Raw genomic sequence first — 24,529 nt, forward strand, 5'->3', positions numbered from 1 at the left:
ATCATCAACATCATCATCAGTATCATCATCATCATCATTATCATGTCTATGTCTATGTAAACATCAGTGACCAGTCAGAATGTCTGGTGTAATATATGCTTTCATGTGTTATGTATGTGAGTGCTTTCATGGGTACATCATACATATGTGCATGATCGTGTGTGTGTGTGTGTGTGTGTGTGTGTTTGCGTGTGCGTTCGTGTCCGTTTGTGTGTGTGTGATGTCAGTCTGCCCACGGCGGTGCAGTAAAATGGGTTGTGCTGAATATAAATCAGGTGACTGAACAGGCGGGGGTTTCCCAGACAAGCTCAGAAGATTGTGTAATACTCACTCCTACATTACTGGTTTACATGTGCGCACATACGCACACACGCGCACACATGCACACACGCACGCACACACACACACACACACACACACACACACACACACACACAAACACACACACACAGACGTACACACATACACATAACCCCTTCTTCACTTGGCGAACAACACAACAAGCACTGTGCGACCAGTCTGCCTTCAGATAGACCACTGTGGAGCACAGACTATGTAGCTGACTGGACTCTGTTTGGAGCTTTCAAATAATCTGAACAGCACCTTGAAAAGAGGAGGTGAAGGTGTAACCATGTGGATCCCGACACCCAGCATGACTATCCCTCAGCGGATGGTGCTATATGGGACGTGTGTTGTGGCGTTGATGAACTCCGTGGGCCTTCTGGTGCTCCTGGTCCAGCAGAATCAGCAACGTGCCTGGCTGGAGCAGACAGAGGCGAGGCTGACGGAGGTGGAGCAAAGCTCGGTGGTGGAGTTCCTCCAGGAGGTGCCAGCGGGAGCGGCGGGGGTGCGAAGGAAAGCGGGGGAAGATCCGCAACACCAATATCAATACCAGTACTCCAGGAGTAAGAGGAGCGACGAGCTGGAGAAGGAGCTGCAGCAGCAGCCGCGGGAGCTTCACCGGGAGGAGGGACGGGAGCTCTATCAGCAGGAGGCCAGCCAGGAGGTGGGAGAGGAAACAGAGAAGAAGATGAAGCATGAGCCGAAGCACAAGTTCCGACACAGCCAGAGCTACCACAAGGCGCATGTGCAGGACGACATGATGACGATGATGACTTACTCCATGGTCCCGGTGAGATGAGATACATGCTGCTTGGATTGTAAACGAGAGAGAAAGAATGAGGGAGAGCATGCAAATAGATTCATAAATACTGTACACAGTTGATAGCATCTTCTGTTATTTAGTCATTGCCGACTAATGCTGGATCGTCGAATGGTTAAAACCGGCAATGGTCCGGGGCCTGTGACCACCAGGAGACCAGCAGGTTTCTTTGGTAATGCGGGATGAGCTACTCGCATACTACGAGCTGAAATACTTGGCACATTTGTGTTTGACAGCCAAAGTTACTAGTTACTTTGCAGTTCAAGATTTAACAAACAAAACACGATCAGTTTATGACGCATGATGCATTGTTACAGATTGAATTAACAGCATTTCAAATAGGTTAATAAATAGACCTGCTACAGTAATAAAATGTTTCTTACATGTTCAGCATCAGTAATAATAATCTTACAAAATACTGAACATTTAAACCTCTGCCCCTGGGCATCCTGCTGCATGAATACTTTTACTTTTGATACCCCAAGTACATTATGCTGAAAATACTTATATACTTTTACTTTAGGAACAATTTAGATACATTTTTATAGTGGCGCATTGCTAATTTGACTAAAGTAAAGAATCTGAATGCGTCTTTCACCACTGGTGGGGTCAACGGGAGCCCAGAGCTCATTTTTGCTACACGGCCCCATAGTTGCTTAATCCAGCTGGGATTCTGAATTTTGGTGTACCACAGTGTTATAACTATATGAACTATTTTTTCTCCCTTTTCTCTTCAGATCAAATTGTTGATCGACATTTGCAACAGCACCAAAGGAGTCTGCATAGCTGGTACGTCTTACTGACATACTTTAAACTACCTAATCATTTTCAGCATATCACTTTTTATTCTCTAAACATCAAATCTTCCGTTGCAGGACCTCCAGGACCGCCTGGTAAGAGAACTCTTAATTCTGAATCCAAAATTTAAAATATAGCCATACTGCATGTCTCCTTTGTGGTTTAGTGACCCATATCCTTGCTGAATATGTTTTCCATTCAGCCCAAAGTGAAGATTTTTTTTGTGCTACTGTAGGTTTGCCTGGTGCTGACGGTTTGCCTGGCCACAATGGGACTGATGGCATGCCAGGACTGAATGGACTGCCTGGGGCTGATGGGAAAAGAGGAAAAAAAGGTAAGGAAAAGTGAGGTTCTATTATGTTTTTACTTACCATCCATTTTTATCAATGCCTTGGGCAATGCTGGCCATTTAAGTGAAGAACAACTGGTACAATGTAACAGTAAAAGGGTTGAAAGTGACTTTGGGGTAAAAAATACCAAAATGCCAAAATATCACAGTCACTTAAAATAATACACAAACACAGACACACACAGACACACACACACACACACACACACACACACACACACACACACACACACACACACACACATACCAACACTCTCAATTTCAGGATCTATCCGTGAATCATAATGACATCAGATTTTATTGACAAAGTAATCAACTTTTAATTTATGAATGACTGAAGAGGTTCACACAGCTGCTGTTCTCTCACATTCTCAACTAATATTATTCATCGCTGTGGTTTTGGGCTTCAGCTGAATGAACCGGAAAACTCTCTCCCTGTATTATATTCACTTCACGCTGTTCTCCTCCACAGCGGACGGCATGATTCACCCCAGCGAGTCAATGGATTCATTCATAGTTTTAACAAAGGGGAAAAGTGTACTGTGGTTATGAGAGCAATTTTAGAGCTAATTTGCATAATGTCGTCCACAGGGCCGCCAGGTGAGAAAGGAGAACCGGGTGAAAAAGGGGAGCAAGGAGAGCCTGGTCCGCCTGGAGAGAAGGGACAACCATCTAATGACGTCCTTATTGAGGGCAAGTAGAGCTTTACTCACTTGAACCATTTTGCATCCTCAGCTGAAGGAATGTAAAATAGCTTTTACAATGCCCGCATCTATGATATCCTCATAATAAACCTCCTTTTGTATCCAGATGGTTTAGATGTTGTCCCCTCACCTTTGTACAGGTCCTCCTGGGCCTCCAGGACCTCCTGGGCCCATGGGCCCTCCTGGACCTCCTGGTCCTCAAGGTCCTCCCAGAACAAGGCATCACAGAGCCCACCTTCACGCTGCTCAGACCCTGGGTGAGAGGCCTTTTTTGACCAACAGCAAACAAATATTCATTTGCAATTGACATTGAAACTTTAATCTTGAGCTTAGAAACATTACCTGGAAGAGAAGATCTTCATGTGCTCTGAAAGCTACATAATAAAATAGTGGAAATTTAACATCTAGATACATCTAGATACCCTGTGGTGAGATTGTTTTGTCAAGCATACATTGGGTGTGAACACTGAATAATGTAAGATGAAAATGTTTCGGACAGGGCTGTTACACGCAGTTCCAAATGATGAAACTTCATCTGTGAAGGAGGCCGTGAAACTACACAAGAAGCCTGCCAAGAAGAACGGTGCGTTTTCAGAGAAGTGTGTCTACATGTAAAATATGTGCTGTGTGGTAGAGAAGTAAGCATCTAAGCTTGTTGTAATTTTGTTTCCCCTCAGAGTGCCTGATTAGGTCTCTGATCAACCCCAGGAATGTGACAAAGATGGAGAGCACATTTGGCACATGGATGAAAGACACCGCTCAGCTGAACGATGAGCGAATATGGGTGGCAGAACACTTTTCCGGTAGGTTGGTCACGGAGGACCATCAGCGTGGATGCTGAAAGAAAAAATATAAATCTTTGTATTTCAAACCCAGGTTGTCGGCTTTGTGTGTCAACGCAATACAGGTATGTTAGCACCTTTTGAACATCTTGTTCATTCTTCCCCAGGTCGTGTGGTGAAGGTGTATAAAAGCATCGCCTCCTTCCAGAATAACAACAGTGACACTGTGGATGTTAGAAAGTTCTATCAGGGCTGTGGCCACACAGTTCACAATGGTTCCTTCTATTATCATGTTGCTGGTACGTCCAGCATTGCCAGGTAAGCTGAGAGACAGCGTGATGCAGAATTAAATGCTTTGCCATTTGTTCCATTCCCCCCGTTTAACAATTTGCTGCTTGTTTGTTCACAGATTTGACTTTCACACCAAGAGGCTTCACACTCTCACTATAGACAACGCTTTGTACCACAACCTTGCCTACCTGCTCCACAACTCCAAGACCTACTTCAAACTCGCAACAGATGAGAATGGCTTGTGGCTGATCTTTGCCTCCAGTGTAGATGAGAGCATCATGGTGGCCCAGCTGGACCAGAAGACCTTTTCCGTCACGTCCTACATAAACACCACCTACCCCTGCACCAAGGCCGGCAACGCCTTCATTGCCTGTGGTGTCCTGTATGTCACCGACACCAAGGACACCAGAGTCACCTTTGCTTATGACCTGCTAAAGGGGAAGCCGGTCAATATGACCTTTGACCTGAGGTCTCCGGGGGGAGTGCTGGCAATGCTCTCCTACAGCCCAAAGGACAGACACCTGTATGTGTGGGACCACAGCTACATAAGGGTCTATGTGGTCCACTTCATATCTGATGAGTGAAAAACACAGTCTGAAGATGACAGACGACATACAGACATGCCTGCTGACTACTCCACGTAGATGAAATGTATTCACTCCATTCACTATTCACTCCATCTTTCAAAATGGGTCGTACTTAGGTTTTCCAGAGAGAGGTGTACACATCACAGTCTAAGCTTTATCCCCCTGTCGGATGTTTTAGTTGGCTGTTAAGAATCACAGTTTTTCTCAAGGTAATCAGTGTTTGGTCAATAATTGTGATATTGTCAAAAATAAAGACTGCTGTATTTATATCCTATTTTCAACGTATATGTGAGATTTTGGAGTTACTAACGGTGTGAAATCATTTGGTATCAAACAGTTCACTTTTGTGTCCATCTGTGTTGTAAGTTGTTAAATTATTTTGTGTGCTTGCATGGCAGTTATCTTTCATGTATTTTTATACAGATGTACATGTGACCCCCCCCCAAATATATTCTGTACATAGAGGCAGTCCACTTGCCTTTGTAGTGAAGCAGCATGGTCCCTGGTTACTTATTCCTCTTGACAGAAAATTAAGAAAACAGTGCTAAATCACCCTGATGAAATAAAAAGAATTTATTCACTTTACAAAGGTAAAACTCTGACCATGACCTGTTCTCTCACACACCTTCAGGCTCAAGTGCCCTAGTAAGTGTCTATCCATGATATCGACTTCTTTTGCATTATGACACAGACACACACACACACACACACACACACACACACACACACACACACACACACACACACACACACACACACACACACACACACACACACACAGACGCACACACACAGACACCAGACACACCATTGGTAAAACACATAAGATACATACAGTACACATAGTGGGCAGTAAGAGGGAGAGAAACACAAATCTCTTTAATAAATACCATACACACACTTAACAAAAGTTACAACTAATCCAGCTGGTATGATACAAACCAAAAATAAAGAAATGCTTTCATGTTTGTACAAGCTGTTGTGTAATTATTATATATATTATATATATATATATATATATATATATATATATAGTGTGTATATATATGTATGTATATATTTATTTATTTATATCATTTATATATTAAAACTATTTCAAACGTTTTACTACTAGGCCAAATAAAGCCAGACATTCATATGTATATAACAGTTTCTTCTTGAATAACCTATATATTTGAAATAAACTTTTAGTGTATCCAGAATTTGAGTGCAAATATCTATTTCTTATGGATGAAACAGTAAAAAGAACTAGCGAGGTAACACTTACATACAGTAGACCGTGCTGCACATCTCCCAGTCAGATACAGTAAAACCCCTTACATTCCTAAAATAAAAGGCAATAAGTTAAATAGTTTTATAAAGGAATGGCCAACCAAACAAACACAAACATATAAATAATTTAAATAATAAAATTAAAAAAAAAAAATTCAAGAATATCTTGTGCAAAACCAGAAGTGAACCTTTTGTGTTTCTGCCCTGTGTGGGTGGGTGTTTAGGTTTGGACCAGACAGATGGAGACATTTAAATCACAGTCACAGGAGTAAAACACATCATCTTCCAAACAGGAAAGTTCTAGCAGTGAGTTTGCCACACAAACAGGCATTTGAGGGCAGGTGAGCGGGCAGGCGTACAGATGGCAGACACAGCAGAATGAACACACTCCACGACCAACCCGGACCGGGTGAGGCCAGAGTGAGTGACGGGCAGCCAGTGAAATAGGTGGGTGGGCCAGGGGTGGGGTGTCACTATAAGAGCAATGCACCATCAACCCTTTCATAAGGGATGAGAAAAGCTGGGCAAAAAGGCATGGGGGCAAAACCATTGAAACAAAATGCAGATTCCAACAACTTGATTCACACTGGAAACCACTGACTTAATAACAAACCACAGTGCTGGTTACAGTAGATGCTAAGAGATTTCAGCTGTGGGCACAAAATGACGACAGTTACACACTTTTAAAATTTTTGCTTGAGCACTTTTACAGAGCACTATCAATAGACCTGTGATTGCACCGCGTAACGAGAACAGGACATGCATAGCTTCCCTATGGACACACTCTAAGAGTAGAGATTCTTCAATAAAATTACAATAAATCTAGCTTTAAAATCAAGTATGATAACTTTTGCTTGTAACTTTGCTTTCAGCCTTTGGGAAAAAAATATTTGCAGCTCCGTTTGTCATTCTGTTTATGATTTACATCAACAGTAAACCCATGAACACTGCACACTCTGAAAGATGCCAAAAGCATGGTGATCTTTTGACCAACTGTTCCCCCATCAATTATACTATTAATGCCTAGTGAGTGCTTTTTGTGTTTTTTCTTTCTGTCTTTGGACCATCAGAAGCGGAAGTAGGCGTTACAGGACGTCAACCAAGCTGCTGGGGATATTGTAGCGGTCAGGGAGGACCCTCATCTTGAGGGTGCCGTCTGCCCCACAGGTGAAGATACGGTTACCGGGCCGCGTCTCCACCTGCATGACACCGGCGCCAATGTTGCGGAAGATGGACTGCTTGGCATGCTCGCTGCTAAAAGAGTGCATGAGACCGTGGCCGGCTAACTTCCACACCTGGAGATAGAGAAAGCATGAGAGGGGACAGAACAGATGTTAAGTTTTCTTCCTGTTCTTTATTATGTGGATCCTGTCACTAAAAACTCTCAAGTGCCAAATTCAATTTGAGTGCTCCACTCACCGTAATCAGCATGGTATCATGAACAGAACCAGTTACACTAACGACGTAATTAAATGAGGTATTTCACCCAGGTACTTATTCATTAGGGGACCCCACTAGGCAAAAGTACCAGTTTAGTTTGGGAAATGCACTTTCCTGCTGAGAGTTAGATGAGAAAATTGATACCACTCTCATGTTTGTACATTAAATATGAAGCTACAGCCAACAGCCAGTTAACTCAGCATAGCACAAAGACTAGAAACAGGGGGAAACAGCTAGCTGGCTCTGTCCAAGGGTAACGACATCTGTGTGCCAGATCTCATTAATTAAATCTCACTAATTAACAAGTTATATCCTGTTTGTTTAATCTGTACAAAAAACCTGAGTGTAAAAATGTCACGCTGTGGTTTTACGAGTGTTTATGTACCAGACTATTTCTTGACTGGGAGTGCAGTTGTCACCTTTAGGTTGCTAGGCAACCAGCAGAGTCCTTTTCCAAGCAAAAATGCCAAACATTTTCTGGGTCCACTTTCTCAAATGTGAGGGTTTTCTGGTTTCCAGTAAACTATATAAATATAGTAAATTTCTTTTTATTTTAGTCTGTTGGTCAGACAAAGCAAGGATCTGAAGACATCGAGTTGGGCTTTGGGGAATTGTGATGCCTATTTTTCACTGTCTACTGTCATTTATCAACCAATCAATTGAATGAGAATATAATCAGCAGACTTATCAATAATAAAAATAATTATCATTTGCCTTCCTGATTCAGTATAATGGATCCACTTGCATTCTACCCTGGCAAGTCTTGTTCTGCTACTTGAAATATGCCGGACATCAATGTAAAGTCCAACTCTCCCCAGACCATTTATATATGCAATATTTGTCCTGCATCAAGGATAAAAGCTATGTGTGTCATTGCAACTGATGCTTAAGCCACACTCCAAAGAGATGAGGACTTTACAGCTAGAGTGTATTACGATATGGAAATGAGAGGTGATTTTCTGATCTTATCAAGTAGGTCCTTACCTACAATAAGACATTAATCCTCAGTACACAATCATGGACTGTAAAAGTTCATGTGTTTTGGCAGGATGTTGTGTGAGCGATGAAGCCTGAGTCACCTTCATGTTGCCCTCTGCAGAGCCAGTGACGAAGAAGTCCTCAAAGGCATCCAGTGCGAGGGCCTTGATGGCTGAGTCATGGGCCTGGAAAGTGTGGAGCAGCTGCCTCTGGCGGATGTCAAACACGCACACATAGCCCTTTCTGCCTCCAGTGATTAGCAGCTGCTGTTTAGGAGCATACTGTAGCACAGTGGCCCCGTTCTCGTGGCAGGGGAACGCTGAAGGGGTGGGTGGGAAGAAATGTGAGGCTGGATCACAAAACAACTTCATATACAGGGAAAATCATTAAAACAGACTTGTTTGAAGCATTTGGGATTTCTTACCATGGACCATGGTATTGCTAGGTGAAATCAGAGTATCCCACAGGCAAACATTTCTGTGGAAAAATAAGCCGAGGATAATATTAGTCAGTTGATACCAACAGAATAAGAGTTGTGTGTTGTTTAGGTTTAATAGCGTTCCTCAGTGCAGATGCTGACCTGTTATCATTGGACTGTCCGGCTGTAGCGATGAGGCTGGAGGACGTGATGAAGGCAAAATCACCGCAGGTCTTCGTGTGGCACTGCCAACTCTGTCGGCATGGTACAGGACAAGAAAAAAAAAAGAGTACATATTAATTTTAATGACCGATACTGCGTTTTATATGTAAAAATGTATATGTGTGTGATGGGGTGGATAATAAAGAGGTGAGGGCGGTGGGAGGTGACTTCACCAGATAGGGTTTGGGGTTGGAGGATGTCTGGTTGACCTGCCAGAGACTGAGGAAGCCCTCTCCGTCAGCAACTCCGCACTACAAAAAGAACACTGAGCAATCAGAACAATCATACAAAAATAAAGACAAAACACAGGCGTTGCAGTGTGCTTGTACCTTATTGCCTTGGGAGTTGAAATAGAGCCGGGTGACTCTAGCGTTGCCTGCTTGTCTGAAGCAAATAAGTTGCTGAGGTCTGTTCCATTCAAACATTCTCACACTGCCGTCCTGAGCCCCTGTCACGTCTGATGCACAAACACACACACGCACACAAACAGAGAGAAAAAAAAGGGAGAAAGCCATAGGGGAAAAGAAAGAGGTAGATGGGAGGAACATAAGTATTAATTAATAAAGAAATACAAGACAAAAACTCAGCTGGATACTGGTGATGACTTCATATGCACAGGCTTCAATGTAGGCACTTACAATACTGATATATGGGGTGGGATGTCATTCTCTTCACATTATTCAGATTCCTCTTCATGATCTAAAGAACACAGATAAAAACAATTACCTGAAACGCAATTTATAAAGTGCGACATCCAGATGTGCTACAGTTGTTGGGTAAAAGCCTTTACCCGTGTTGTGTGGGAAACCTGAATTGATTCAACTCTTATAAATTGATTAAACTTCAACTGATTTTGACTGCTTTCTGGGTTTTCACTTACACTGAAACCTAAGCTAATTTCTGTGCTTACACTTCAGTCAACAGCTCATTCACACATTTCACTCGCTTACAGTGTTTACGCCTGCATATTTCAGTGTGAGCCAGCAGATTTAAATTTTCTTCAGTTTATCAATATTTCTCTTATGATTTATCGGTTTCTCAAAATGTTTGGTTCCAGTCCTATTTATAAACACTAATTTGTCATAAAGCTTCATTCATTGGGAGTGGAAGTTGGAGGATGTTTTAGTGTGTTGGTTCTTTACTGCAGAGAAATACAACGATCTAGACTCAAGGATCAGTCTTAAGTTTCTTGCCAGATAAAAGCCATAGACATTTGTGTCTGCAAACTTCATTGTTCAAATTCATTGTTCTCCGGAGCTGCAGGCAATGTTAAACTGCACAGCAACAGTTCGACAAAAATCCCTGCTTCAACTCTGACACAAGGATCAAAACATAAACTAAAATTTTCTTTGAAAAACAGAAAGCATCGGGGAGGTGAATTTCATCTTTCCTCTTGTGTGCACTCTTTAAATTTCCTGTTTGTAATGTACACTGTTGGTGTCTTATGATAAGCTGCACATCAGGAAAATGGTGATTCACCGACTATTAATCCAGGCAATAAATGGCTGGAATCTTAACTAACCAGACCCCCACTGCACACTTAAGGAAACCCCTTCCATAATTCACTGAACCTGTAGGACTCCCACTGCCCTGTCTTGCTTAGTGTATCACACTCAACATTTATCAACATGGCTGGGACATGGAGAACCCTGGCTGCGTGTGGGTGTGACGCAAATCTGTACCTTGGGTAGCCGGCTGTGAGAGCTGCTGCTATCTGTGTTTATATGCATCCATCTCTGCCATGGAAACACACCTCCTGCCTGTATCAGCCTCCACAGACTCAGCAGGCCAGCTGTTTAGTCGTCATAGCTCAGTTTGGTTCAACAATGATAAAAATTAAAAATACACACTTTTGAAAATGTGCAAGGGCCACAGAATAAAATCCAACTGGTCTAGTGGCTTTCTAAATTTGAATCAGAGGCTTCTTTTGAGTTTACATTTGGAACTATTGGGTTTTAATAGATTTAAAAGTGATGCATCTATTGTGGACCACAGATTGTCAGGAAATGAGAAGACTGCAGTCATACCACGGGTTTTATGCTGCACACAGCTTCCAAAACAGACCTTAGTTTCCCCCTGGTGGGATTTCCTAACAACTGCAGACCCATTACTGGCTGGTTTGATTGCGTGTTTGTGTATATCTATGTTTTTAGTGAACAAGCTCATACCACACTGGCTCCCATGCTGGTCTGCCCGCTGCCGAGCCATGGCATGGATGCAGAGACTGGCATCTGTGGTGGTGCAAAAGGGACAGAGCTAGCCTGGGCAATGTTGGTATGAGAAGAACGATGGTCTATGTCGTCAGAGCTGTAAAACAAAACACAGCCATAACCTGTCACTTAGGGGTGATTTTTAGGGATTTAAAGAGAGTGTACAATTTGGGGGCATTGAGAATTTAAATTGTTTCTTTGGGGACATCGAAAATGACATCTATGACCTGCCCTGAATCTGACCTGCGGGACTCCTTATCAAAGTCCTCCCCTATCCAGGTGTAGGGCTGGACAGCCACTAGAGTAGACACGTCCACCTCCTGGACATCATGAGTGGAGGCCAACACTATTTCATTGGAGTTAGCCTGGGAAAGGAGGGCAGCAGGGAGGAGAGAAATGAGGATGGATGAAAAGGTGGACTTGGCAACAGATTCTTCTAATTTCCTACAAAGGATCTGATATATATTTGGTTATTCAGAAGAAGGTTCCAGGAAAGGATTATGTAATTTGGTACTGTTTCACAGTATTGTATTTACCCTTTACTTAGTACCAAGTTACATTGTTCTTTCCAGGAAACGTCCAAGGAAATCATTATTATGGGCATGTAAAATAAAGAGTTTCCCAGTTTTTTTTTTTTTTTTTTTAAAAATCACACACAGACAAAACTTACCCTATTGATGGCAAATGCCATGATTATATCAGACTCCTTATGAATGATTTTAGCCTTGCCTCCTGGGTACCCCAGATCTGCCTCCACCTGGAAAAGCAAAGGAAACCAATACATCATGGTTCAAGACACACTGAAGCTACAGTGCTCTTTTGTGCCTTGAAAAAATAATGCTCAGAAGCCTATTCTTCATAAATACTGTTTATGTTAAGTTATTTTCCTTCTATTTGGAGAATGGTAGAAAAATATATACTTCCGAAACACTTGCTTTAGGCCATCACGTTGCGCTATACAAAATTCCCACTTCACATGAAAGTAGCCTAAAGTACAGCCACTTTCACAAAGGGAGGGGATAAATCATAGCAGAATGTAGCATGTAGAGGTATACAATTAAATACTGACAATTTTTGCTTTAGATTTCGGTCTTCCCCAGTGACAACTCCCTATACGATTAGCAAGCCTCACACAGCCCTGACAGTGAGCATGCAAGTTAGTAAGTCAACTGTATGTGGCAACTCTCTTAAGGGGAGCCTTTTTTTTTTGCTTTTGGTCCAGCAGAATCAGTCCAGCTAGAGGGAAGAAAGGAGTGAGAAACACAGGGAGATGTGTTATTGGTGGGGATCAGATGTGAGGGTATGTGAGTGGATGCTATAGGTGTCCCAGTGAGAGGAAAAGATCAGACGTTAGATCTAAGCGTAAGAGCCTTGAGTAGATTTTATGCCAGAAAAAATTGCCAGAGCAGTCACTATCAGTCCAAGCTGGAGAGGAGACATCGAGAGCTTCACCCAGTTTGGTGCAACCTCTAACCATAACCTGCAAACCTGAACCATGTGCAGCTAGTGCGCAGTATTAGTTTAAAGTTTAATGCAGTTGCTCCTTCAAGCTTGGCTTTGCAGTGACTCTTCCAGAAAGACAGACGGACAGACAGAGCCAGGGCCTGGGCCGGTACAGTAAATGATACTACCTTATAGGGACTGCTAGCTCCTGCTATGCAGTTTGGGCTTATACGGTCCATATGGTTCTCTACAGACTACACAACACACACAGAGGCAATATAGACACAGAACACACCAACACAGCACAACATAAAACACATGCACAAACACAGAAAAATAAAACATGGAATGAAAAGAAAATGAAAAAGGCTGACAGGATTTTTGATGTACCCTGATAAAATGTAAATTAAATGTAATAAGTTAATCTATCTCATTAGCATGGAGCTACAGTCATGTAGCAGCATGAGTGGAGATAAGAACTATGGATCTGACTGCTACGGTTTAAGGTGAAGTAATCTGGTTACTCCAGTTAACAAAAACTGAAATGAATGCTGCAGCAGCAGTCTGTCATGGTGATTACATAATAATGAATAGCTCCAGACATCAGAGGTGGCACTGAACTGTCCTGTTTTTGATTAAAGATGTCTAGGGAGTCAAAGCAATGATAATGACAATAAAAAACATCAACAACAGAGATAAATGCTCAGTGATGGATTCAGATAAATGGGTAAGACCGGGGTTTCAAAATAACCCACAAGCATGTAAATTTATAGTTTGGACACTCATTTATGATCAGTGATCAGTTTAAAGGCCTCTGATAAAAACATCAATAAATCATCATTTCCAAGCTTAAGTGTCTTGCAATGCAAAAGACCAAGTGGATAGTGTGTACATTCTGTTGTTCATTCTTCTCGGTAACCTAACCTAGACATGCTGTGCAATAGAAATGAAATTAAAAATATACTGAATTGGCCCAAATATATTTTTCCCTGACAAAAAAACGACCCCCTTTTGAAAAACCTGTTACATTAAAAAAAAAAGAAAAAAAAAAAAAACAATTTTTCTTTACAATTGACTTTTCAACCTCTTGTTAAATATGACTCAAACCTTCTTTTAAAAAATTAATTCCCAAGAGAATATAGTCTTAGATTTGGGCCAATACAGTAATTGTGTTAGGGGAAGTTAACAAAAAAATAAATAAAAGAAAAATGCAAACATTCTGGTGTAAATAAGAACTAACATTACTATCAAATAAACAACAATGGCAGGCTTAATCATCATAGCAATTGAACACTGAACTGGGGGAAAAAAAACAGGCAGACATTTTTTTTATGCAAGTGGGCCGCTGACCTCACTCTGCTTCCTTTTCTTGGTAAAGATGTAACGGATCAAAGTCTCCTGAAGAACTTCCTGTTTGACCAGGAAATGCCAAAGACGTCGGGCTGGAAAGGACTGGTGGTTCTTTGTCCTGAAAGAAAAAATATGGACAAAATAAGTTGATCACATATGACTGCATCCACTAAAAGGTTCCTATTTAATGGCATAGTTTCAAAACCATTGAATGCAAAATGATCTGATTCTACATGTGTGACGAACATATTAGTTCTGTGTTGTGTGAAAAGTATACAACCTACCAGCTATAAGATACTTTCTGTTAATACACAACAATGTAGCTTGGTCAACAAAGGACTAGGTTAGAACATTTTAGGGTTTGTGCTCTTTAGAAAAGAGCAAAACACAACACAACACAACACAACACAACACAACAAAGGGTATTTCGTTTTGTTTTGTTTTATGATCTTATGTAACATATTAAATTTGCATGTTTTCAGTGATCTGTGAATGTATCTTTGACATGATGTACTGTATTGTATTTTACTGGTCTTTTTCTTGGGTGCATCAAGTGTGACTGATCTTTTGTAATTGATTTGCTGTATCTAGGTTTGCTCCAGAGCTAAACTAATGTCCTTTTGGAGTATGAGTTGGTTTGTGTTAATGTTAGTATTGCAGTGGTAGTATGTCTTTTATTTGGTGTCTAATTTATGTCTCTTTTGTTTTGTTACTGTGCACTGTGTACTTAGCAACATTCACTCTTTTCTACAGTAACAGTTAAGTATTAATGTTAGGATGAACATTTATTCTGATTTTAAAATCAAATCAAATCAAATTAATAAAACAATTATGAATGTTTTTAAATCACCCAGCCCTTGTGTGTAATGTGTGTCTCTATTTTTGTATACTGTATATGATTTAAAACTCACTTGAAGGGTGTGTTGTCTGGCTCTAGCATGGCCTTGTGTCGGAGTATGGCGGGGCCACCTCCTGTGCTGAGGTCAGTAGGGTAAGTGTTGATGTAGTTGGGAGGCGGGCCATCAAACTTGTTCATTTGCTCCAGCAGAAGCTGCTCCCAGTTCTCTAAAGTCTTCAGCACAGCATTGCTGAGAGGGGAGGTGACTGGCAGGTCTGTGACACAAACACATATACATATAGATATACAGTAGATACTACATACAGCAAGTAGCAGCAACAATGAATAGATTATTTATGTACAGTTAGGTACGTAAGTATTTGGATAGTGACACAATTTTCTTAATTTTGCCTCTGTACACCACCACAATGTATTTGAAGAAGCCACCAAGATCTGATTGAAGTGTAGCTTTCATCGTTAATTCAAGGGGTTTAACAAAAATATCACATCAACTGTTAAGGAATTACAGCCATTTTTATATATAGTCCTTAATTTTCAGAGGCTCAAAAAAGTAATTTGACAGTTAACTGACAATCAGTTTCATGACCAGGTGTGACCTGTTCCTTCGTTATTTCATGACAAATTAAGCAGATAAAAGATCAGGAGTTGATTCCAAGTGGTGAATTTGCATTTGGTAGCTGTTCATGTTCTTTGCCAGAAAACATAGAAAAATGCCTGCCCAGATCTGGAACAAGATTCTTTGGACAGATGAAACCAAGATTAACTTGTACCAGAACAATGGGAAGAGAAGAGTTTGGAGAAGGAAAGGAACAGCTCATGATCCAAAACATACCACACGATCTGTCAAACATGGTAGAGGCAGTGTTATGACATGGGCATGTATGGCTGCCAATGGAACTGGGTCACTGGTTTTTATTGATGATGCGACTGCTGTAATAAGTAGAAAGGATGAATTCTGAAGTGTATAGGGCTATACTATCTGCTCAGATTCAGCCAAATGCTGCAAAACAAAACAAGCAGCAACTAAAGGCGACTGCAATAAAGGCCTGGCAAAGCACCTCAAAGGATGAAACTAGGCATTTGGTGATATCCATGGGTTCCACAATTCAGGCAATCATTGACTGCAAAGGATTTTCATCCAAGTATTAATATTAATCCTTATATTTATAATTATGTTAGTTTGTCCAATTATTTTTGAGTGTCTGAAAATGAAGGACTATGTATAAAAATGGCTGTAATTCCTAAACAGTTAATGCGATATTTCTGTTAAACCCCTTGAATTAAAGCTGAAAGCCTACACTTCAATCACATCTTGATGGCTTTGTTTCAAATCCACTGAGGTGTTGTACAGAGGCACGATTATAAAAATTGTGTCACTGTCAAAATACTTACATACTTAACTGTATATTTATACAAATTATTCTCAAAATATACTAAAAATATTTCAGTGCGTCTTCATAAAGAATAAATCTTACTGTCTATTAGATTTATGGAGCTGCTTAGGATCAATGGTGAGGGAAAAGTGTACCTGTGAAGTCAAGGCCAGCAAGAGGGAGGAAGTTCTTGACGTTGTGATGAGCTAGTTTCACCATAACCAGGCGGATCAAAATCCAGCTATGTACCACAAAGGCAGAAAGACATGCATGAAGATTAAAATCTGAAGCACAGGCTCCAAAACTGAATGGAATAAAAACAAGAAAGGCTGAGCCCTACCTGTAAGACTTGGGGTCAGAGTGCTCCGTTATCTGTGTGTCAGAAAGGAAGGCGTCATCATCATCTTCATCATCCTCTGTGCCGCTTTCATCTGAGTCATACAGGGCATTGCTGTCTGACAGTGGCAGGAAGGGCTGAGAGGGAGGAAATTATAATGGAAGAGAAAAAGCAAATGAAAAGGGCAGGCAGGGAGAGAGATATAGCCTGAAGACCATGAACCACAGCTCTCATCATTCGATTCCACATAGGCAGCATTCAATGCCTTACTTTGGCCACAAAGTAGTCCCACATGCTCAGCTCTGGGGGAATGAACTTTTCCCTGTAGGCAGGTCTTTCTGTGGGCACAGGAGGTGGGTTGGCTGGTGTCTCTTTTACGGGGCGTCCAGGAACAAGCATCCTCATGTTGAACCTACGTCTGTATCGGTCGACGTCCTCTGCTGGGGGCTGAGGAGGAGCCACTGGAGGGAGGAGAAGAATGAAGACATGGTAAGTTTCAAACACGGTGAACTCTGATACGGTCAATTTGCAGCAGACAAATGCCGAGGATGAGCTGATCCTCAGCGTTATTTTAAAATCGGAAGTAAGGTCAGGCAATGGATCAGGAGGAAGTGAACTGCATCCACACCTTACACAAAGCACAGCATACTGTACATCCATGATAGACCTGAATTGTGAATGTTGATAAATAACCATTTTCCTGGCTAAAATGTGGCTCCTGTCTGCAATATAACTTTGTTCTATGACTTTGATGAGTCATAGCACATGAAAGAAAATCAATACACTTGGAAAAGAAGGGATGCAAATGCACAAATACAAACATTTAGGATGAAGGCACAGGGCAAGACACACTAGGTTGTGCACAAACCTGCACCAATATCCTGGGTGACTATCTCTGGCATCGCACCAGACAAAACAAGACAAGCCACAAGCCAGAGTAGATGGTGACGTTAGACACAATGATACTACAGAGACCATTACATAATTGAATCAGTAAATATTTGATGTAGTGCGTGGCACAAAATACACAGAAAACCCATCAAACAACAATGGCGAATTTGTTGCGCAGTTGTGTGCTAATCATTGGCTTGTCTCCACAGCCCTTAAAGGAGGCAAACATGATGAGATTGGTGAAAGTAACATGTTTATTTTGTTTAAAAATCGTTGTTAATTAGGTATAAGGTATATTGTCATAGATAAGCATCAACAGATAACATTTTTGTACGGCTTTGTGTTTGTGAAATGCATGTAAGTTTGTTGCGCCGCTCAAAAGGGCAGGCTCCTAACATTTGGCAGAGAGACTCCTATCAACAGGCTGGCATTTAAGACTCCCCCCCCCCATCCAGCTCTTCAACAGGCTCTTGGCTTTGATGAGAGCTATCTCTGACTCTACAGTGATATAGAGTCTAAATGCCACACCATATATTCCTCTCCTACAAATACAATTTGAGTACATATTACTTTGGCCTAATGAATATGAATGGATAGTGTCAAATTCTATCAACAGACTACACTTAAACAGAACAGCTACTCAGGAAATGGCTCAATTTCTACAAATCTAAAATTGGACAAACAGCTGCATCACGTCACACTAGAGCTACTATCAGTCAACGTAGCAGGAGTATGATGTAGTTATAATCTGTACTACAAACCACTGATATACAGTAACTCTGGTCCATTCACATCCTATTTAAACATTAAATGCTACAAACTGGACAAAACACAACTAGTTTTGGTATTCCAGCTCTACAGTGGTACTTCATTAGTGAAATAACCTCTCAAGGTGTACCTGGTTTAGTCTCAGATTCAGATTTAGTCTGAGAGGGCTGCTCAGCCATGGCCGCTGAACAATCCTGGCTAGGCCCAGCAGTTGCTTCAGTGGATTCAGAAATGACACAATGAGATGTGCATAGAGGACATTACAACATATACATGCAATGCAGTACAAACGCACACACGCACGCACATGTACGCAAGCACGCACAAATGCACACGCACGCACGCACACACGCACACAGACACATTCACAGACACAGCTGTTGGCTTATCATAACACTGAACACAGATGGTTATGTCTTCATAGCACTAGTGGGCTTTGCTGTCTGTAATGGGCATTCAGTAGTAGCTGCACAAAAGAGAGAGGGGTAACTCAAGCATTTGCAACAAGGCAAACCTTTACAATTACCATGCACTGCAATCCTGCAAACCAGCACTGCAATCCACCAGCCCAGTTACTCACAGGTGGCCTCAGTTGCTGGTGCCACAGTGCCCAGACCCTCTCCCCTTGAAAGGGGAGGAGGGGGTTGTTTGGGGTACTGGGTTTCAGTGGGGATGGGAGTGGGGTTTGGGGTGAGGCTGCTCTGCTCAGGTCTTCCTGTCTCTTCTTGAGACTCCTCTGGCCTGGCTGCCTCAAAATCAGCTGGCACTGGGACACAGGGCAGAGGGCACACTAACACAAGACACTACATAGCAGCAGCATCTTAGGAGCATCAACAGGACAGGACTAGGTGAATATCTATGTAATTATGGAGATAGACCCAGAGGGATGGAAGCATTGCCTCAGATGCATCTGATCAGAGGTAAGTCAGGATGTAGAAAGCCAAAAAATGGAGTAAAAGAAGACAATGGGAAGAGCTGAATAAAGGGATACGGACAGATAATGAAGACCACGGAGGAAGACGTAAGACAATAATGACATGATGAAAAATAAAGGTATTAGTAATTAACTACAAAATAATCGTTTTACCTGGTGGGGCCTCAGGCCTCTTTGGCTTGATAATGACTTTGGCCCCTCCTCCAAAGACAGCGGCCCACATGCGGTTGTTGAGGGGATGTGCGGCCAGGCGGAAGAGTTCATTGCTGCTGTGAGTGCCCAGGCCATGAATGAGCAGTGCAAGATAAACAGCCACGACTGCTTCACACAGCAGCACGTTGAGCCTTGGCTGGTCCTCCTCCCTGGCAGACGTCAACAGAGAAATCAGGGATGACACACCTGCAGAGAGAGGACACACATACACACAACATGGTGTCTGTGCAATAGATTAACGTGTAATTTTAAAAAATAAGTTGCACAGACAAACAAAAACATTATCTCCGCACAATACAGAACCCATTTATACAACAATTGCATGACGCCGTGATCAGTCTCTGTCTTTCCCTTTCCTTCCCAGAGGCCGTGAAGCTCCTATTATAGAACACCATCTGCCTCTTTGCATAAACACAGACTGTCTGCTTTGCTCTGCTCTTCCTCACCCTCTGCTTTTCATACTCTCCCTCAATCATGTCTCTGATGCTCACACATACTTCAATTCTTTCTTTGAGGATTCTGGAATATGATCTTACTTTGTTTCAATCTCATTAAAAATTTTTTCAGAGAATTATGAAAAAAACATTAATTAGGACCCAGCGCCTGATAGCAAACTTGTCTTTTTTTTTTTTTCAAAAAAATTATTTTCTGCCTGAAGTATAGAGTCTAACTCATTTTGACCCCAAAAATGCCAGTGGTCGGTAAAGCAGGGGCTTTGTTACCTGGCCACTGTGCAGGAGCGGAGTTGGGAGTTATGTGTTCTTCAATGCTTTCTGTGCGGAGTCGTTTCCTCTCACTGAGTAACAGGCCCTGGTAAACCATCCCTGTAAACTGGTTGGCCTCTGTCTGGCTGCTGCAAAGCCAACAACAGAAAGGTAAACCAGGAGTCCCAACCACACAAAACATACATATGCAACATTTTGGGAAAAATGCTCATTGGTTTTCTTTCGTAGAATGAAATGAGAAGATACACACAAATCTCTTTTCTGTGCTGTAGTCAGGGTGTGGTTTAACCAGGCTTAGCATCAAGCAAATTTCCTAAAATGATTAACTACTACTTTAACTGTCTTGGAAAAATAAGCAGCAGTGAGAGTGTAAATTGGGGGACTGGATAGTGAAACAAACACATAGCAAGAAAGGCATCTATGGTACTGTAAAACATTTTTGTTTTAAGGTAGGCAAATAATATCTTACAGAGACTGTTGAACTTGTGGCACTGCACTGAGGCACAATTACCTGTAGCTGTGACTGTCACACAGAGCTTGATAGACGCAAGCAGACAGAGATGCAGCTAGTGTGTGCAAGGCGCTCACCTGAGGGTGACAAACAGACACATTTCATGATTCAACATCAAAATGAGCGGATTCAGATGACTGCGAGAAACTTAAAGTTAGATTTTTATTTGAGATCTAACCCGATCATCCGTGATGTCAGGGTGTGGTGGTGCCTCCATCAGGGTGATAGTGTGGAGGATGTCGTGAATGTGGTTGCTGAGGTGGAGAACGGGATTTGCTATGACCGTCTTTGTGGGGGCAATGCAAGCTGATAGCAGAGGCAGTGTAGTGGGCAGAGGCAGAGGAGACTGTAGCTGTTTCACTGTGGTCTCCTACAGAGTGAGACAGTAAGATGTAGATTTGCTTTTGATGAACAGAGATTGTTTTGCACGAATCCACTAGAAACACATAACGTGTGTGTATGAGTGTGCGTGTGTACCTGCTGGCTCTCCTGCAGAAGGAACAGAAGCTCCATGCGCACAGAGGTGACTCCCCCTCCCTTGGCTCCATGAAGGCTGCAGTAGGACAGAAACACCCTCAGCAGGGCCTGGTTCTTCCTCAGCCACGCCTTGCGCCTCTCAGAGTGCTGCTGCTTGGCCTGAAGTCGGCGTCGCTCCATCTGGTGACGCTCGTAGGCTCCAGCCTCTGTATGCTCCAGGGCCTCGTCTAATATGTCCACTGATGCTGTACGCTCTCCCCAGCGCTCCACCTCTGAATCTTCCTCCTTCCCCTCCACCTTTGTGTTAACAGTATTTATGGTGAATGATCAACCAGTAGGAGAGAGGCACTTTTGCTAATACCTTGTACATCATAAGCGAAAATAAAATTGCATATACTACATGAAATATTTTTAAAGAATACCTTGTAGTTGCAGATCTTATGCATGCCTGCTATTTCCTTCTCCAGCCAATTGTAGAGCTGAAAGCGGAGCTTCCCTCCATCCACCTCAAAGCCTGTGGCCAGTGTACGCAGCTCTGTCATCAGGATTTTCAGACAGGCACGGAACTTCAGCTGCTCTGCTATCACATCCACCTCTGACTCCCCCTGAAATATATGAGAGTGAATTAAAGGAAAGTGTTTAGGGTTGTCCAAATTCACAGCTCAAGTCCACAAGAGGTCCCTGGCACAGTTTCTGCAGGCTTCCAGAGAGAGAGTGGACTCTGTGTGCAGACTTCACCAAAAGTACCTATTTTTAACATAGTTAAGTTTCATCTTGCAAATTGCTAATGTAAATTCATTAAGAACCTTTCAGAAAAACACTCTGAGATGAATTACAGCGTCAGGACATCAGCATTGGTCATATCTATGGCAACAGTTAGGGTCTTACTGTAAATCTCATCTCATAACACATATTAACGCCTCCTGGTCCAGTGTCATGACAGCTCAGCTCCTTTTTTCTGAGATGTTAAATCCAAATGAGTTTCATTTGAATAAGACTGTGGTTGTACACCCCTACATCCCAGATAACTCATCACTGTCCTAGTCCAGATATTGTCTTCACATGACGTCAGAATGTCAAACTGTGTGTTTGCTGTTTTGGTAAGGAGATCAAGTTTATACATTAAAATGAACTTTTCAATAGGTTGGAAATAACTTGTAGATTTTTATTTTATTTTATGGCAGATTTCATGTAGATAAAATTATCCCATCCTATAATCATTTGTTGTAGTGGATTCGGGATATATTATTCCTACCTGCGAGTCTGCTCTCTGCAGTTTGGCCCCGCCACTCTCCAAGCCACCATCTGCTTTGGTCTCAGGCTCTGGTTTCTTCATAGTCAGACCATCATCATCATCCTCATCTTCATCATCTTCCTTGTCATCTCCCCAGTCCAGCTTCAGCTCGTCTTCCTCCACCTTGACCACAGGCTGGCTCCAGTCCAACCCACCTACACTATCATTTCCTCCCCAGGCATGGGAAGGGGCTGCTCGGGAGCCCCAGTCCACACCTCCCTGGGTGCCATTTTCCAGGGGTTGGGTCGAGTTTAAGTTGGCCTTGGATGAAGCTTTGCTGAGAGGTGAGGAGCCAGATTTCTTGGTAACTTTAGGAATCTTGGATAGCACTTCCAGAGCCAGAACTGGGCAGCCCACCTACAGAAGATTTAGATATGATTAAAAACATGTCTAAATATTTGCTGTAGTATAAAACCTTTGCATGTTTGATTTTGTAACTAACATTTTATCAGACAAAACAACTGTAACGAGAGAGATAGATAAAAAGGTCCCAACTTTATCAGAAGAATTGGATTGGAGCAGCCATATTGCTGATGAGCCCACCTTGAAGTGTGCATTGGCAGTAGTGAAGAACAGCTTGCGTTCTATAAGGTTGATCTCATCTGCGCTGCTCTTCTCAGCAGTGAGACCCACAGTTGTTGCTGTGCCCTCTGGACTTGCATAGTGGCGACGGATGATCAAAGGGTGTGTCCTCAGGTAGTTATAGAAACTAAACACCACTGGGTTGCAAGATTTCACCGTTACATCTAACACAGAGGGATGAAGAAAAGAGAGAGGGAAAAAAGCCTTTAAGCATAGCACACAATGCAAATAATGATCAGAGCAAACTGCTTTCAGTGGATCTCGTCTCAATCTTGTGATCATGCAATATTGACTGAAATGTCTACAACAACTGACCAGGGTTCTCGTCATCCTCTTTGGGGATTCGCTCCAACAGTGTGTCCAGGGCTCTGGTGTAATCCTTCATGATCCAGTATGCTATGCTGCGGAGGAATGGGTCAGGGTGCAGTCTGGAACAGTGGTAACCACCTCCGTCCCTGTTACAGCCCAGGACCTTCTCATAAAGGAGGCCTTGGCAAGTGGATGAATTCTCAAAGTCAGCCTCATACAACCTTGCTACTATCATAGCTAACTGGAGATCCTCCATCTTCTCCATCAACACCTACACAACAGGGAACAACAGAGGAAAGGTGAGACTGGGTTAAAACTGCAGTTTAAGTAAGAAATGTAAGTACGTACGCATTTAAGCAAAACTTTTAACTAATTTTAAGGCAGTAATTTTCACTGCTACCAATACATGGAGCTGAAGCATACAAGGCTCGTACTTCTATTTCCTTTTTTGGCTATCTGTATATTTTGACTGTGTAGTATGGAAAACCCAGGCCAAGGAAAACTATGCAGGCATTTTATCAGTGTAATTTAGACTTCTCTCATGTGATTTAAGGGCTGCAGAATTTCCAGCTCTCTCACCAACAGATATCTGTACTATTAGCGATTCAGGGATTTAACTCTCATACAGACACACCTTCACGCTCTTATTTCAGCTTGTTTCCACTGTGAGTGAAATAAAAATAGAATGTTTTGTGTCGGAGCACACCCAACAGTAATCAGTTATGTCTATTCGTTGAATCTAAAAGTGTATGTGTGCTGTTCACACCTCTATGGCGTCTTTGAGTGATCCAGCCAGTAGGAAGAAGGCAGCGGACTGCTCAAAGCGCTGCTTTCCAAGCAGTGAGAAAGCATTTTTCAGAGCTGCCTTCCGCCAGCGGTCTTCACTGAAGTTGTTCTTGAAGAATTGGGTCATCTTCTCATCATGCTGAGACCTGAGAGCAGAAAGCCACACAGCTCAGAATCCCACAAAGTTTTTGTTAGAATTTTTGTGGATATTAAACTATAACTCGTTTTAAAATAATTATGTGTTCAGAAACAGTGTCCTACCTGAAGAGCCCCCACAGGACAGCTTTCTTCTTCATAGCCAAGTAGAACAGAGCAGCATCTAAAGGATCGTTGTGTCTCTGGAATGCAGCTTTACCTAACTGAATACAAACAAACATTGCAGTAACTAAATCAGCAATTTCAGTTTTCACTTATTGGCTGGAATGATGTTAAGATCACTTCAAAGACAACATAACAATCAACAT

The 24,529-nt window shown here is 42.1% G+C and overlaps 2 protein-coding genes across 5 annotated transcripts in view; one reads left to right on the top strand and one right to left on the bottom strand.

The window, feature by feature from the left end:
* Nucleotides 1-463: 463 nt before the first annotated feature.
* Nucleotides 464-5,402, top strand: gldn (gliomedin). Its single transcript, XM_040136306.1, has 10 exons — nucleotides 464-1,132; nucleotides 1,900-1,951; nucleotides 2,038-2,055; nucleotides 2,196-2,294; nucleotides 2,901-3,002; nucleotides 3,154-3,270; nucleotides 3,513-3,596; nucleotides 3,691-3,816; nucleotides 3,963-4,113; nucleotides 4,205-5,402. Exons 1-10 carry the CDS (start codon nucleotides 632-634, stop codon nucleotides 4,668-4,670), a joined length of 1,716 nt encoding a protein of 571 aa, XP_039992240.1. The 5' UTR covers nucleotides 464-631; the 3' UTR covers nucleotides 4,671-5,402.
* Nucleotides 5,403-5,715: 313 nt separating this feature from the next.
* The window catches only part of dmxl2 (Dmx-like 2), a 39,220-nt gene continuing 20,406 nt past the window's right edge, over nucleotides 5,716-24,529 (bottom strand). For 3 of the 4 annotated variants that reach the window (XM_040124420.1, XM_040124414.1, XM_040124404.1), the window contains exons 28-54: nucleotides 24,327-24,424; nucleotides 24,046-24,211; nucleotides 23,286-23,550; nucleotides 22,932-23,134; nucleotides 22,350-22,745; nucleotides 21,517-21,699; nucleotides 21,095-21,391; nucleotides 20,796-20,987; nucleotides 20,618-20,694; nucleotides 20,104-20,234; nucleotides 19,322-19,567; nucleotides 16,846-17,036; nucleotides 16,579-16,712; nucleotides 16,394-16,479; nucleotides 14,918-15,119; nucleotides 14,007-14,124; nucleotides 12,845-12,910; nucleotides 11,884-11,970; nucleotides 11,457-11,578; nucleotides 11,172-11,310; nucleotides 9,642-9,702; nucleotides 9,333-9,460; nucleotides 9,177-9,254; nucleotides 8,944-9,035; nucleotides 8,788-8,840; nucleotides 8,465-8,682; nucleotides 5,716-7,240 (exon numbers count right to left, since the gene is read on the bottom strand). In XM_040124420.1, the coding sequence (XP_039980354.1) occupies nucleotides 7,031-7,240; nucleotides 8,465-8,682; nucleotides 8,788-8,840; nucleotides 8,944-9,035; nucleotides 9,177-9,254; nucleotides 9,333-9,460; nucleotides 9,642-9,702; nucleotides 11,172-11,310; nucleotides 11,457-11,578; nucleotides 11,884-11,970; nucleotides 12,845-12,910; nucleotides 14,007-14,124; nucleotides 14,918-15,119; nucleotides 16,394-16,479; nucleotides 16,579-16,712; nucleotides 16,846-17,036; nucleotides 19,322-19,567; nucleotides 20,104-20,234; nucleotides 20,618-20,694; nucleotides 20,796-20,987; nucleotides 21,095-21,391; nucleotides 21,517-21,699; nucleotides 22,350-22,745; nucleotides 22,932-23,134; nucleotides 23,286-23,550; nucleotides 24,046-24,211; nucleotides 24,327-24,424 (4,239 nt within the window). In that variant the 3' untranslated portion in view covers nucleotides 5,716-7,030. The remainder of the gene's footprint in view (nucleotides 7,241-8,464; nucleotides 8,683-8,787; nucleotides 8,841-8,943; nucleotides 9,036-9,176; nucleotides 9,255-9,332; nucleotides 9,461-9,641; nucleotides 9,703-11,171; nucleotides 11,311-11,456; nucleotides 11,579-11,883; nucleotides 11,971-12,844; nucleotides 12,911-14,006; nucleotides 14,125-14,917; nucleotides 15,120-16,393; nucleotides 16,480-16,578; nucleotides 16,713-16,845; nucleotides 17,037-19,321; nucleotides 19,568-20,103; nucleotides 20,235-20,617; nucleotides 20,695-20,795; nucleotides 20,988-21,094; nucleotides 21,392-21,516; nucleotides 21,700-22,349; nucleotides 22,746-22,931; nucleotides 23,135-23,285; nucleotides 23,551-24,045; nucleotides 24,212-24,326; nucleotides 24,425-24,529) is intronic. The other variant, XM_040124429.1, reaches the window with a different exon arrangement.

Source organism: Xiphias gladius, chromosome 1 (genome assembly GCF_016859285.1).
Source record: "Xiphias gladius isolate SHS-SW01 ecotype Sanya breed wild chromosome 1, ASM1685928v1, whole genome shotgun sequence".
NCBI classification, from domain to species: Eukaryota; Metazoa; Chordata; class Actinopteri; order Istiophoriformes; family Xiphiidae; genus Xiphias; species Xiphias gladius.

Bases quoted from the DNA above. Each gene is read 5' to 3' on its own strand.
- gldn (XM_040136306.1), top strand. From the start codon at position 632: ATGTGGATCCCGACACCCAGCATGACTATCCCTCAGCGGATGGTGCTA. The intron at 2,295-2,900 runs GTAAGGAAAAGT...TGTCGTCCACAG, and splicing joins TGGGAAAAGAGGAAAAAAAG to GGCCGCCAGGTGAGAAAGGA. The intron at 3,003-3,153 runs GCAAGTAGAGCT...ACCTTTGTACAG, and splicing joins TAATGACGTCCTTATTGAGG to GTCCTCCTGGGCCTCCAGGA.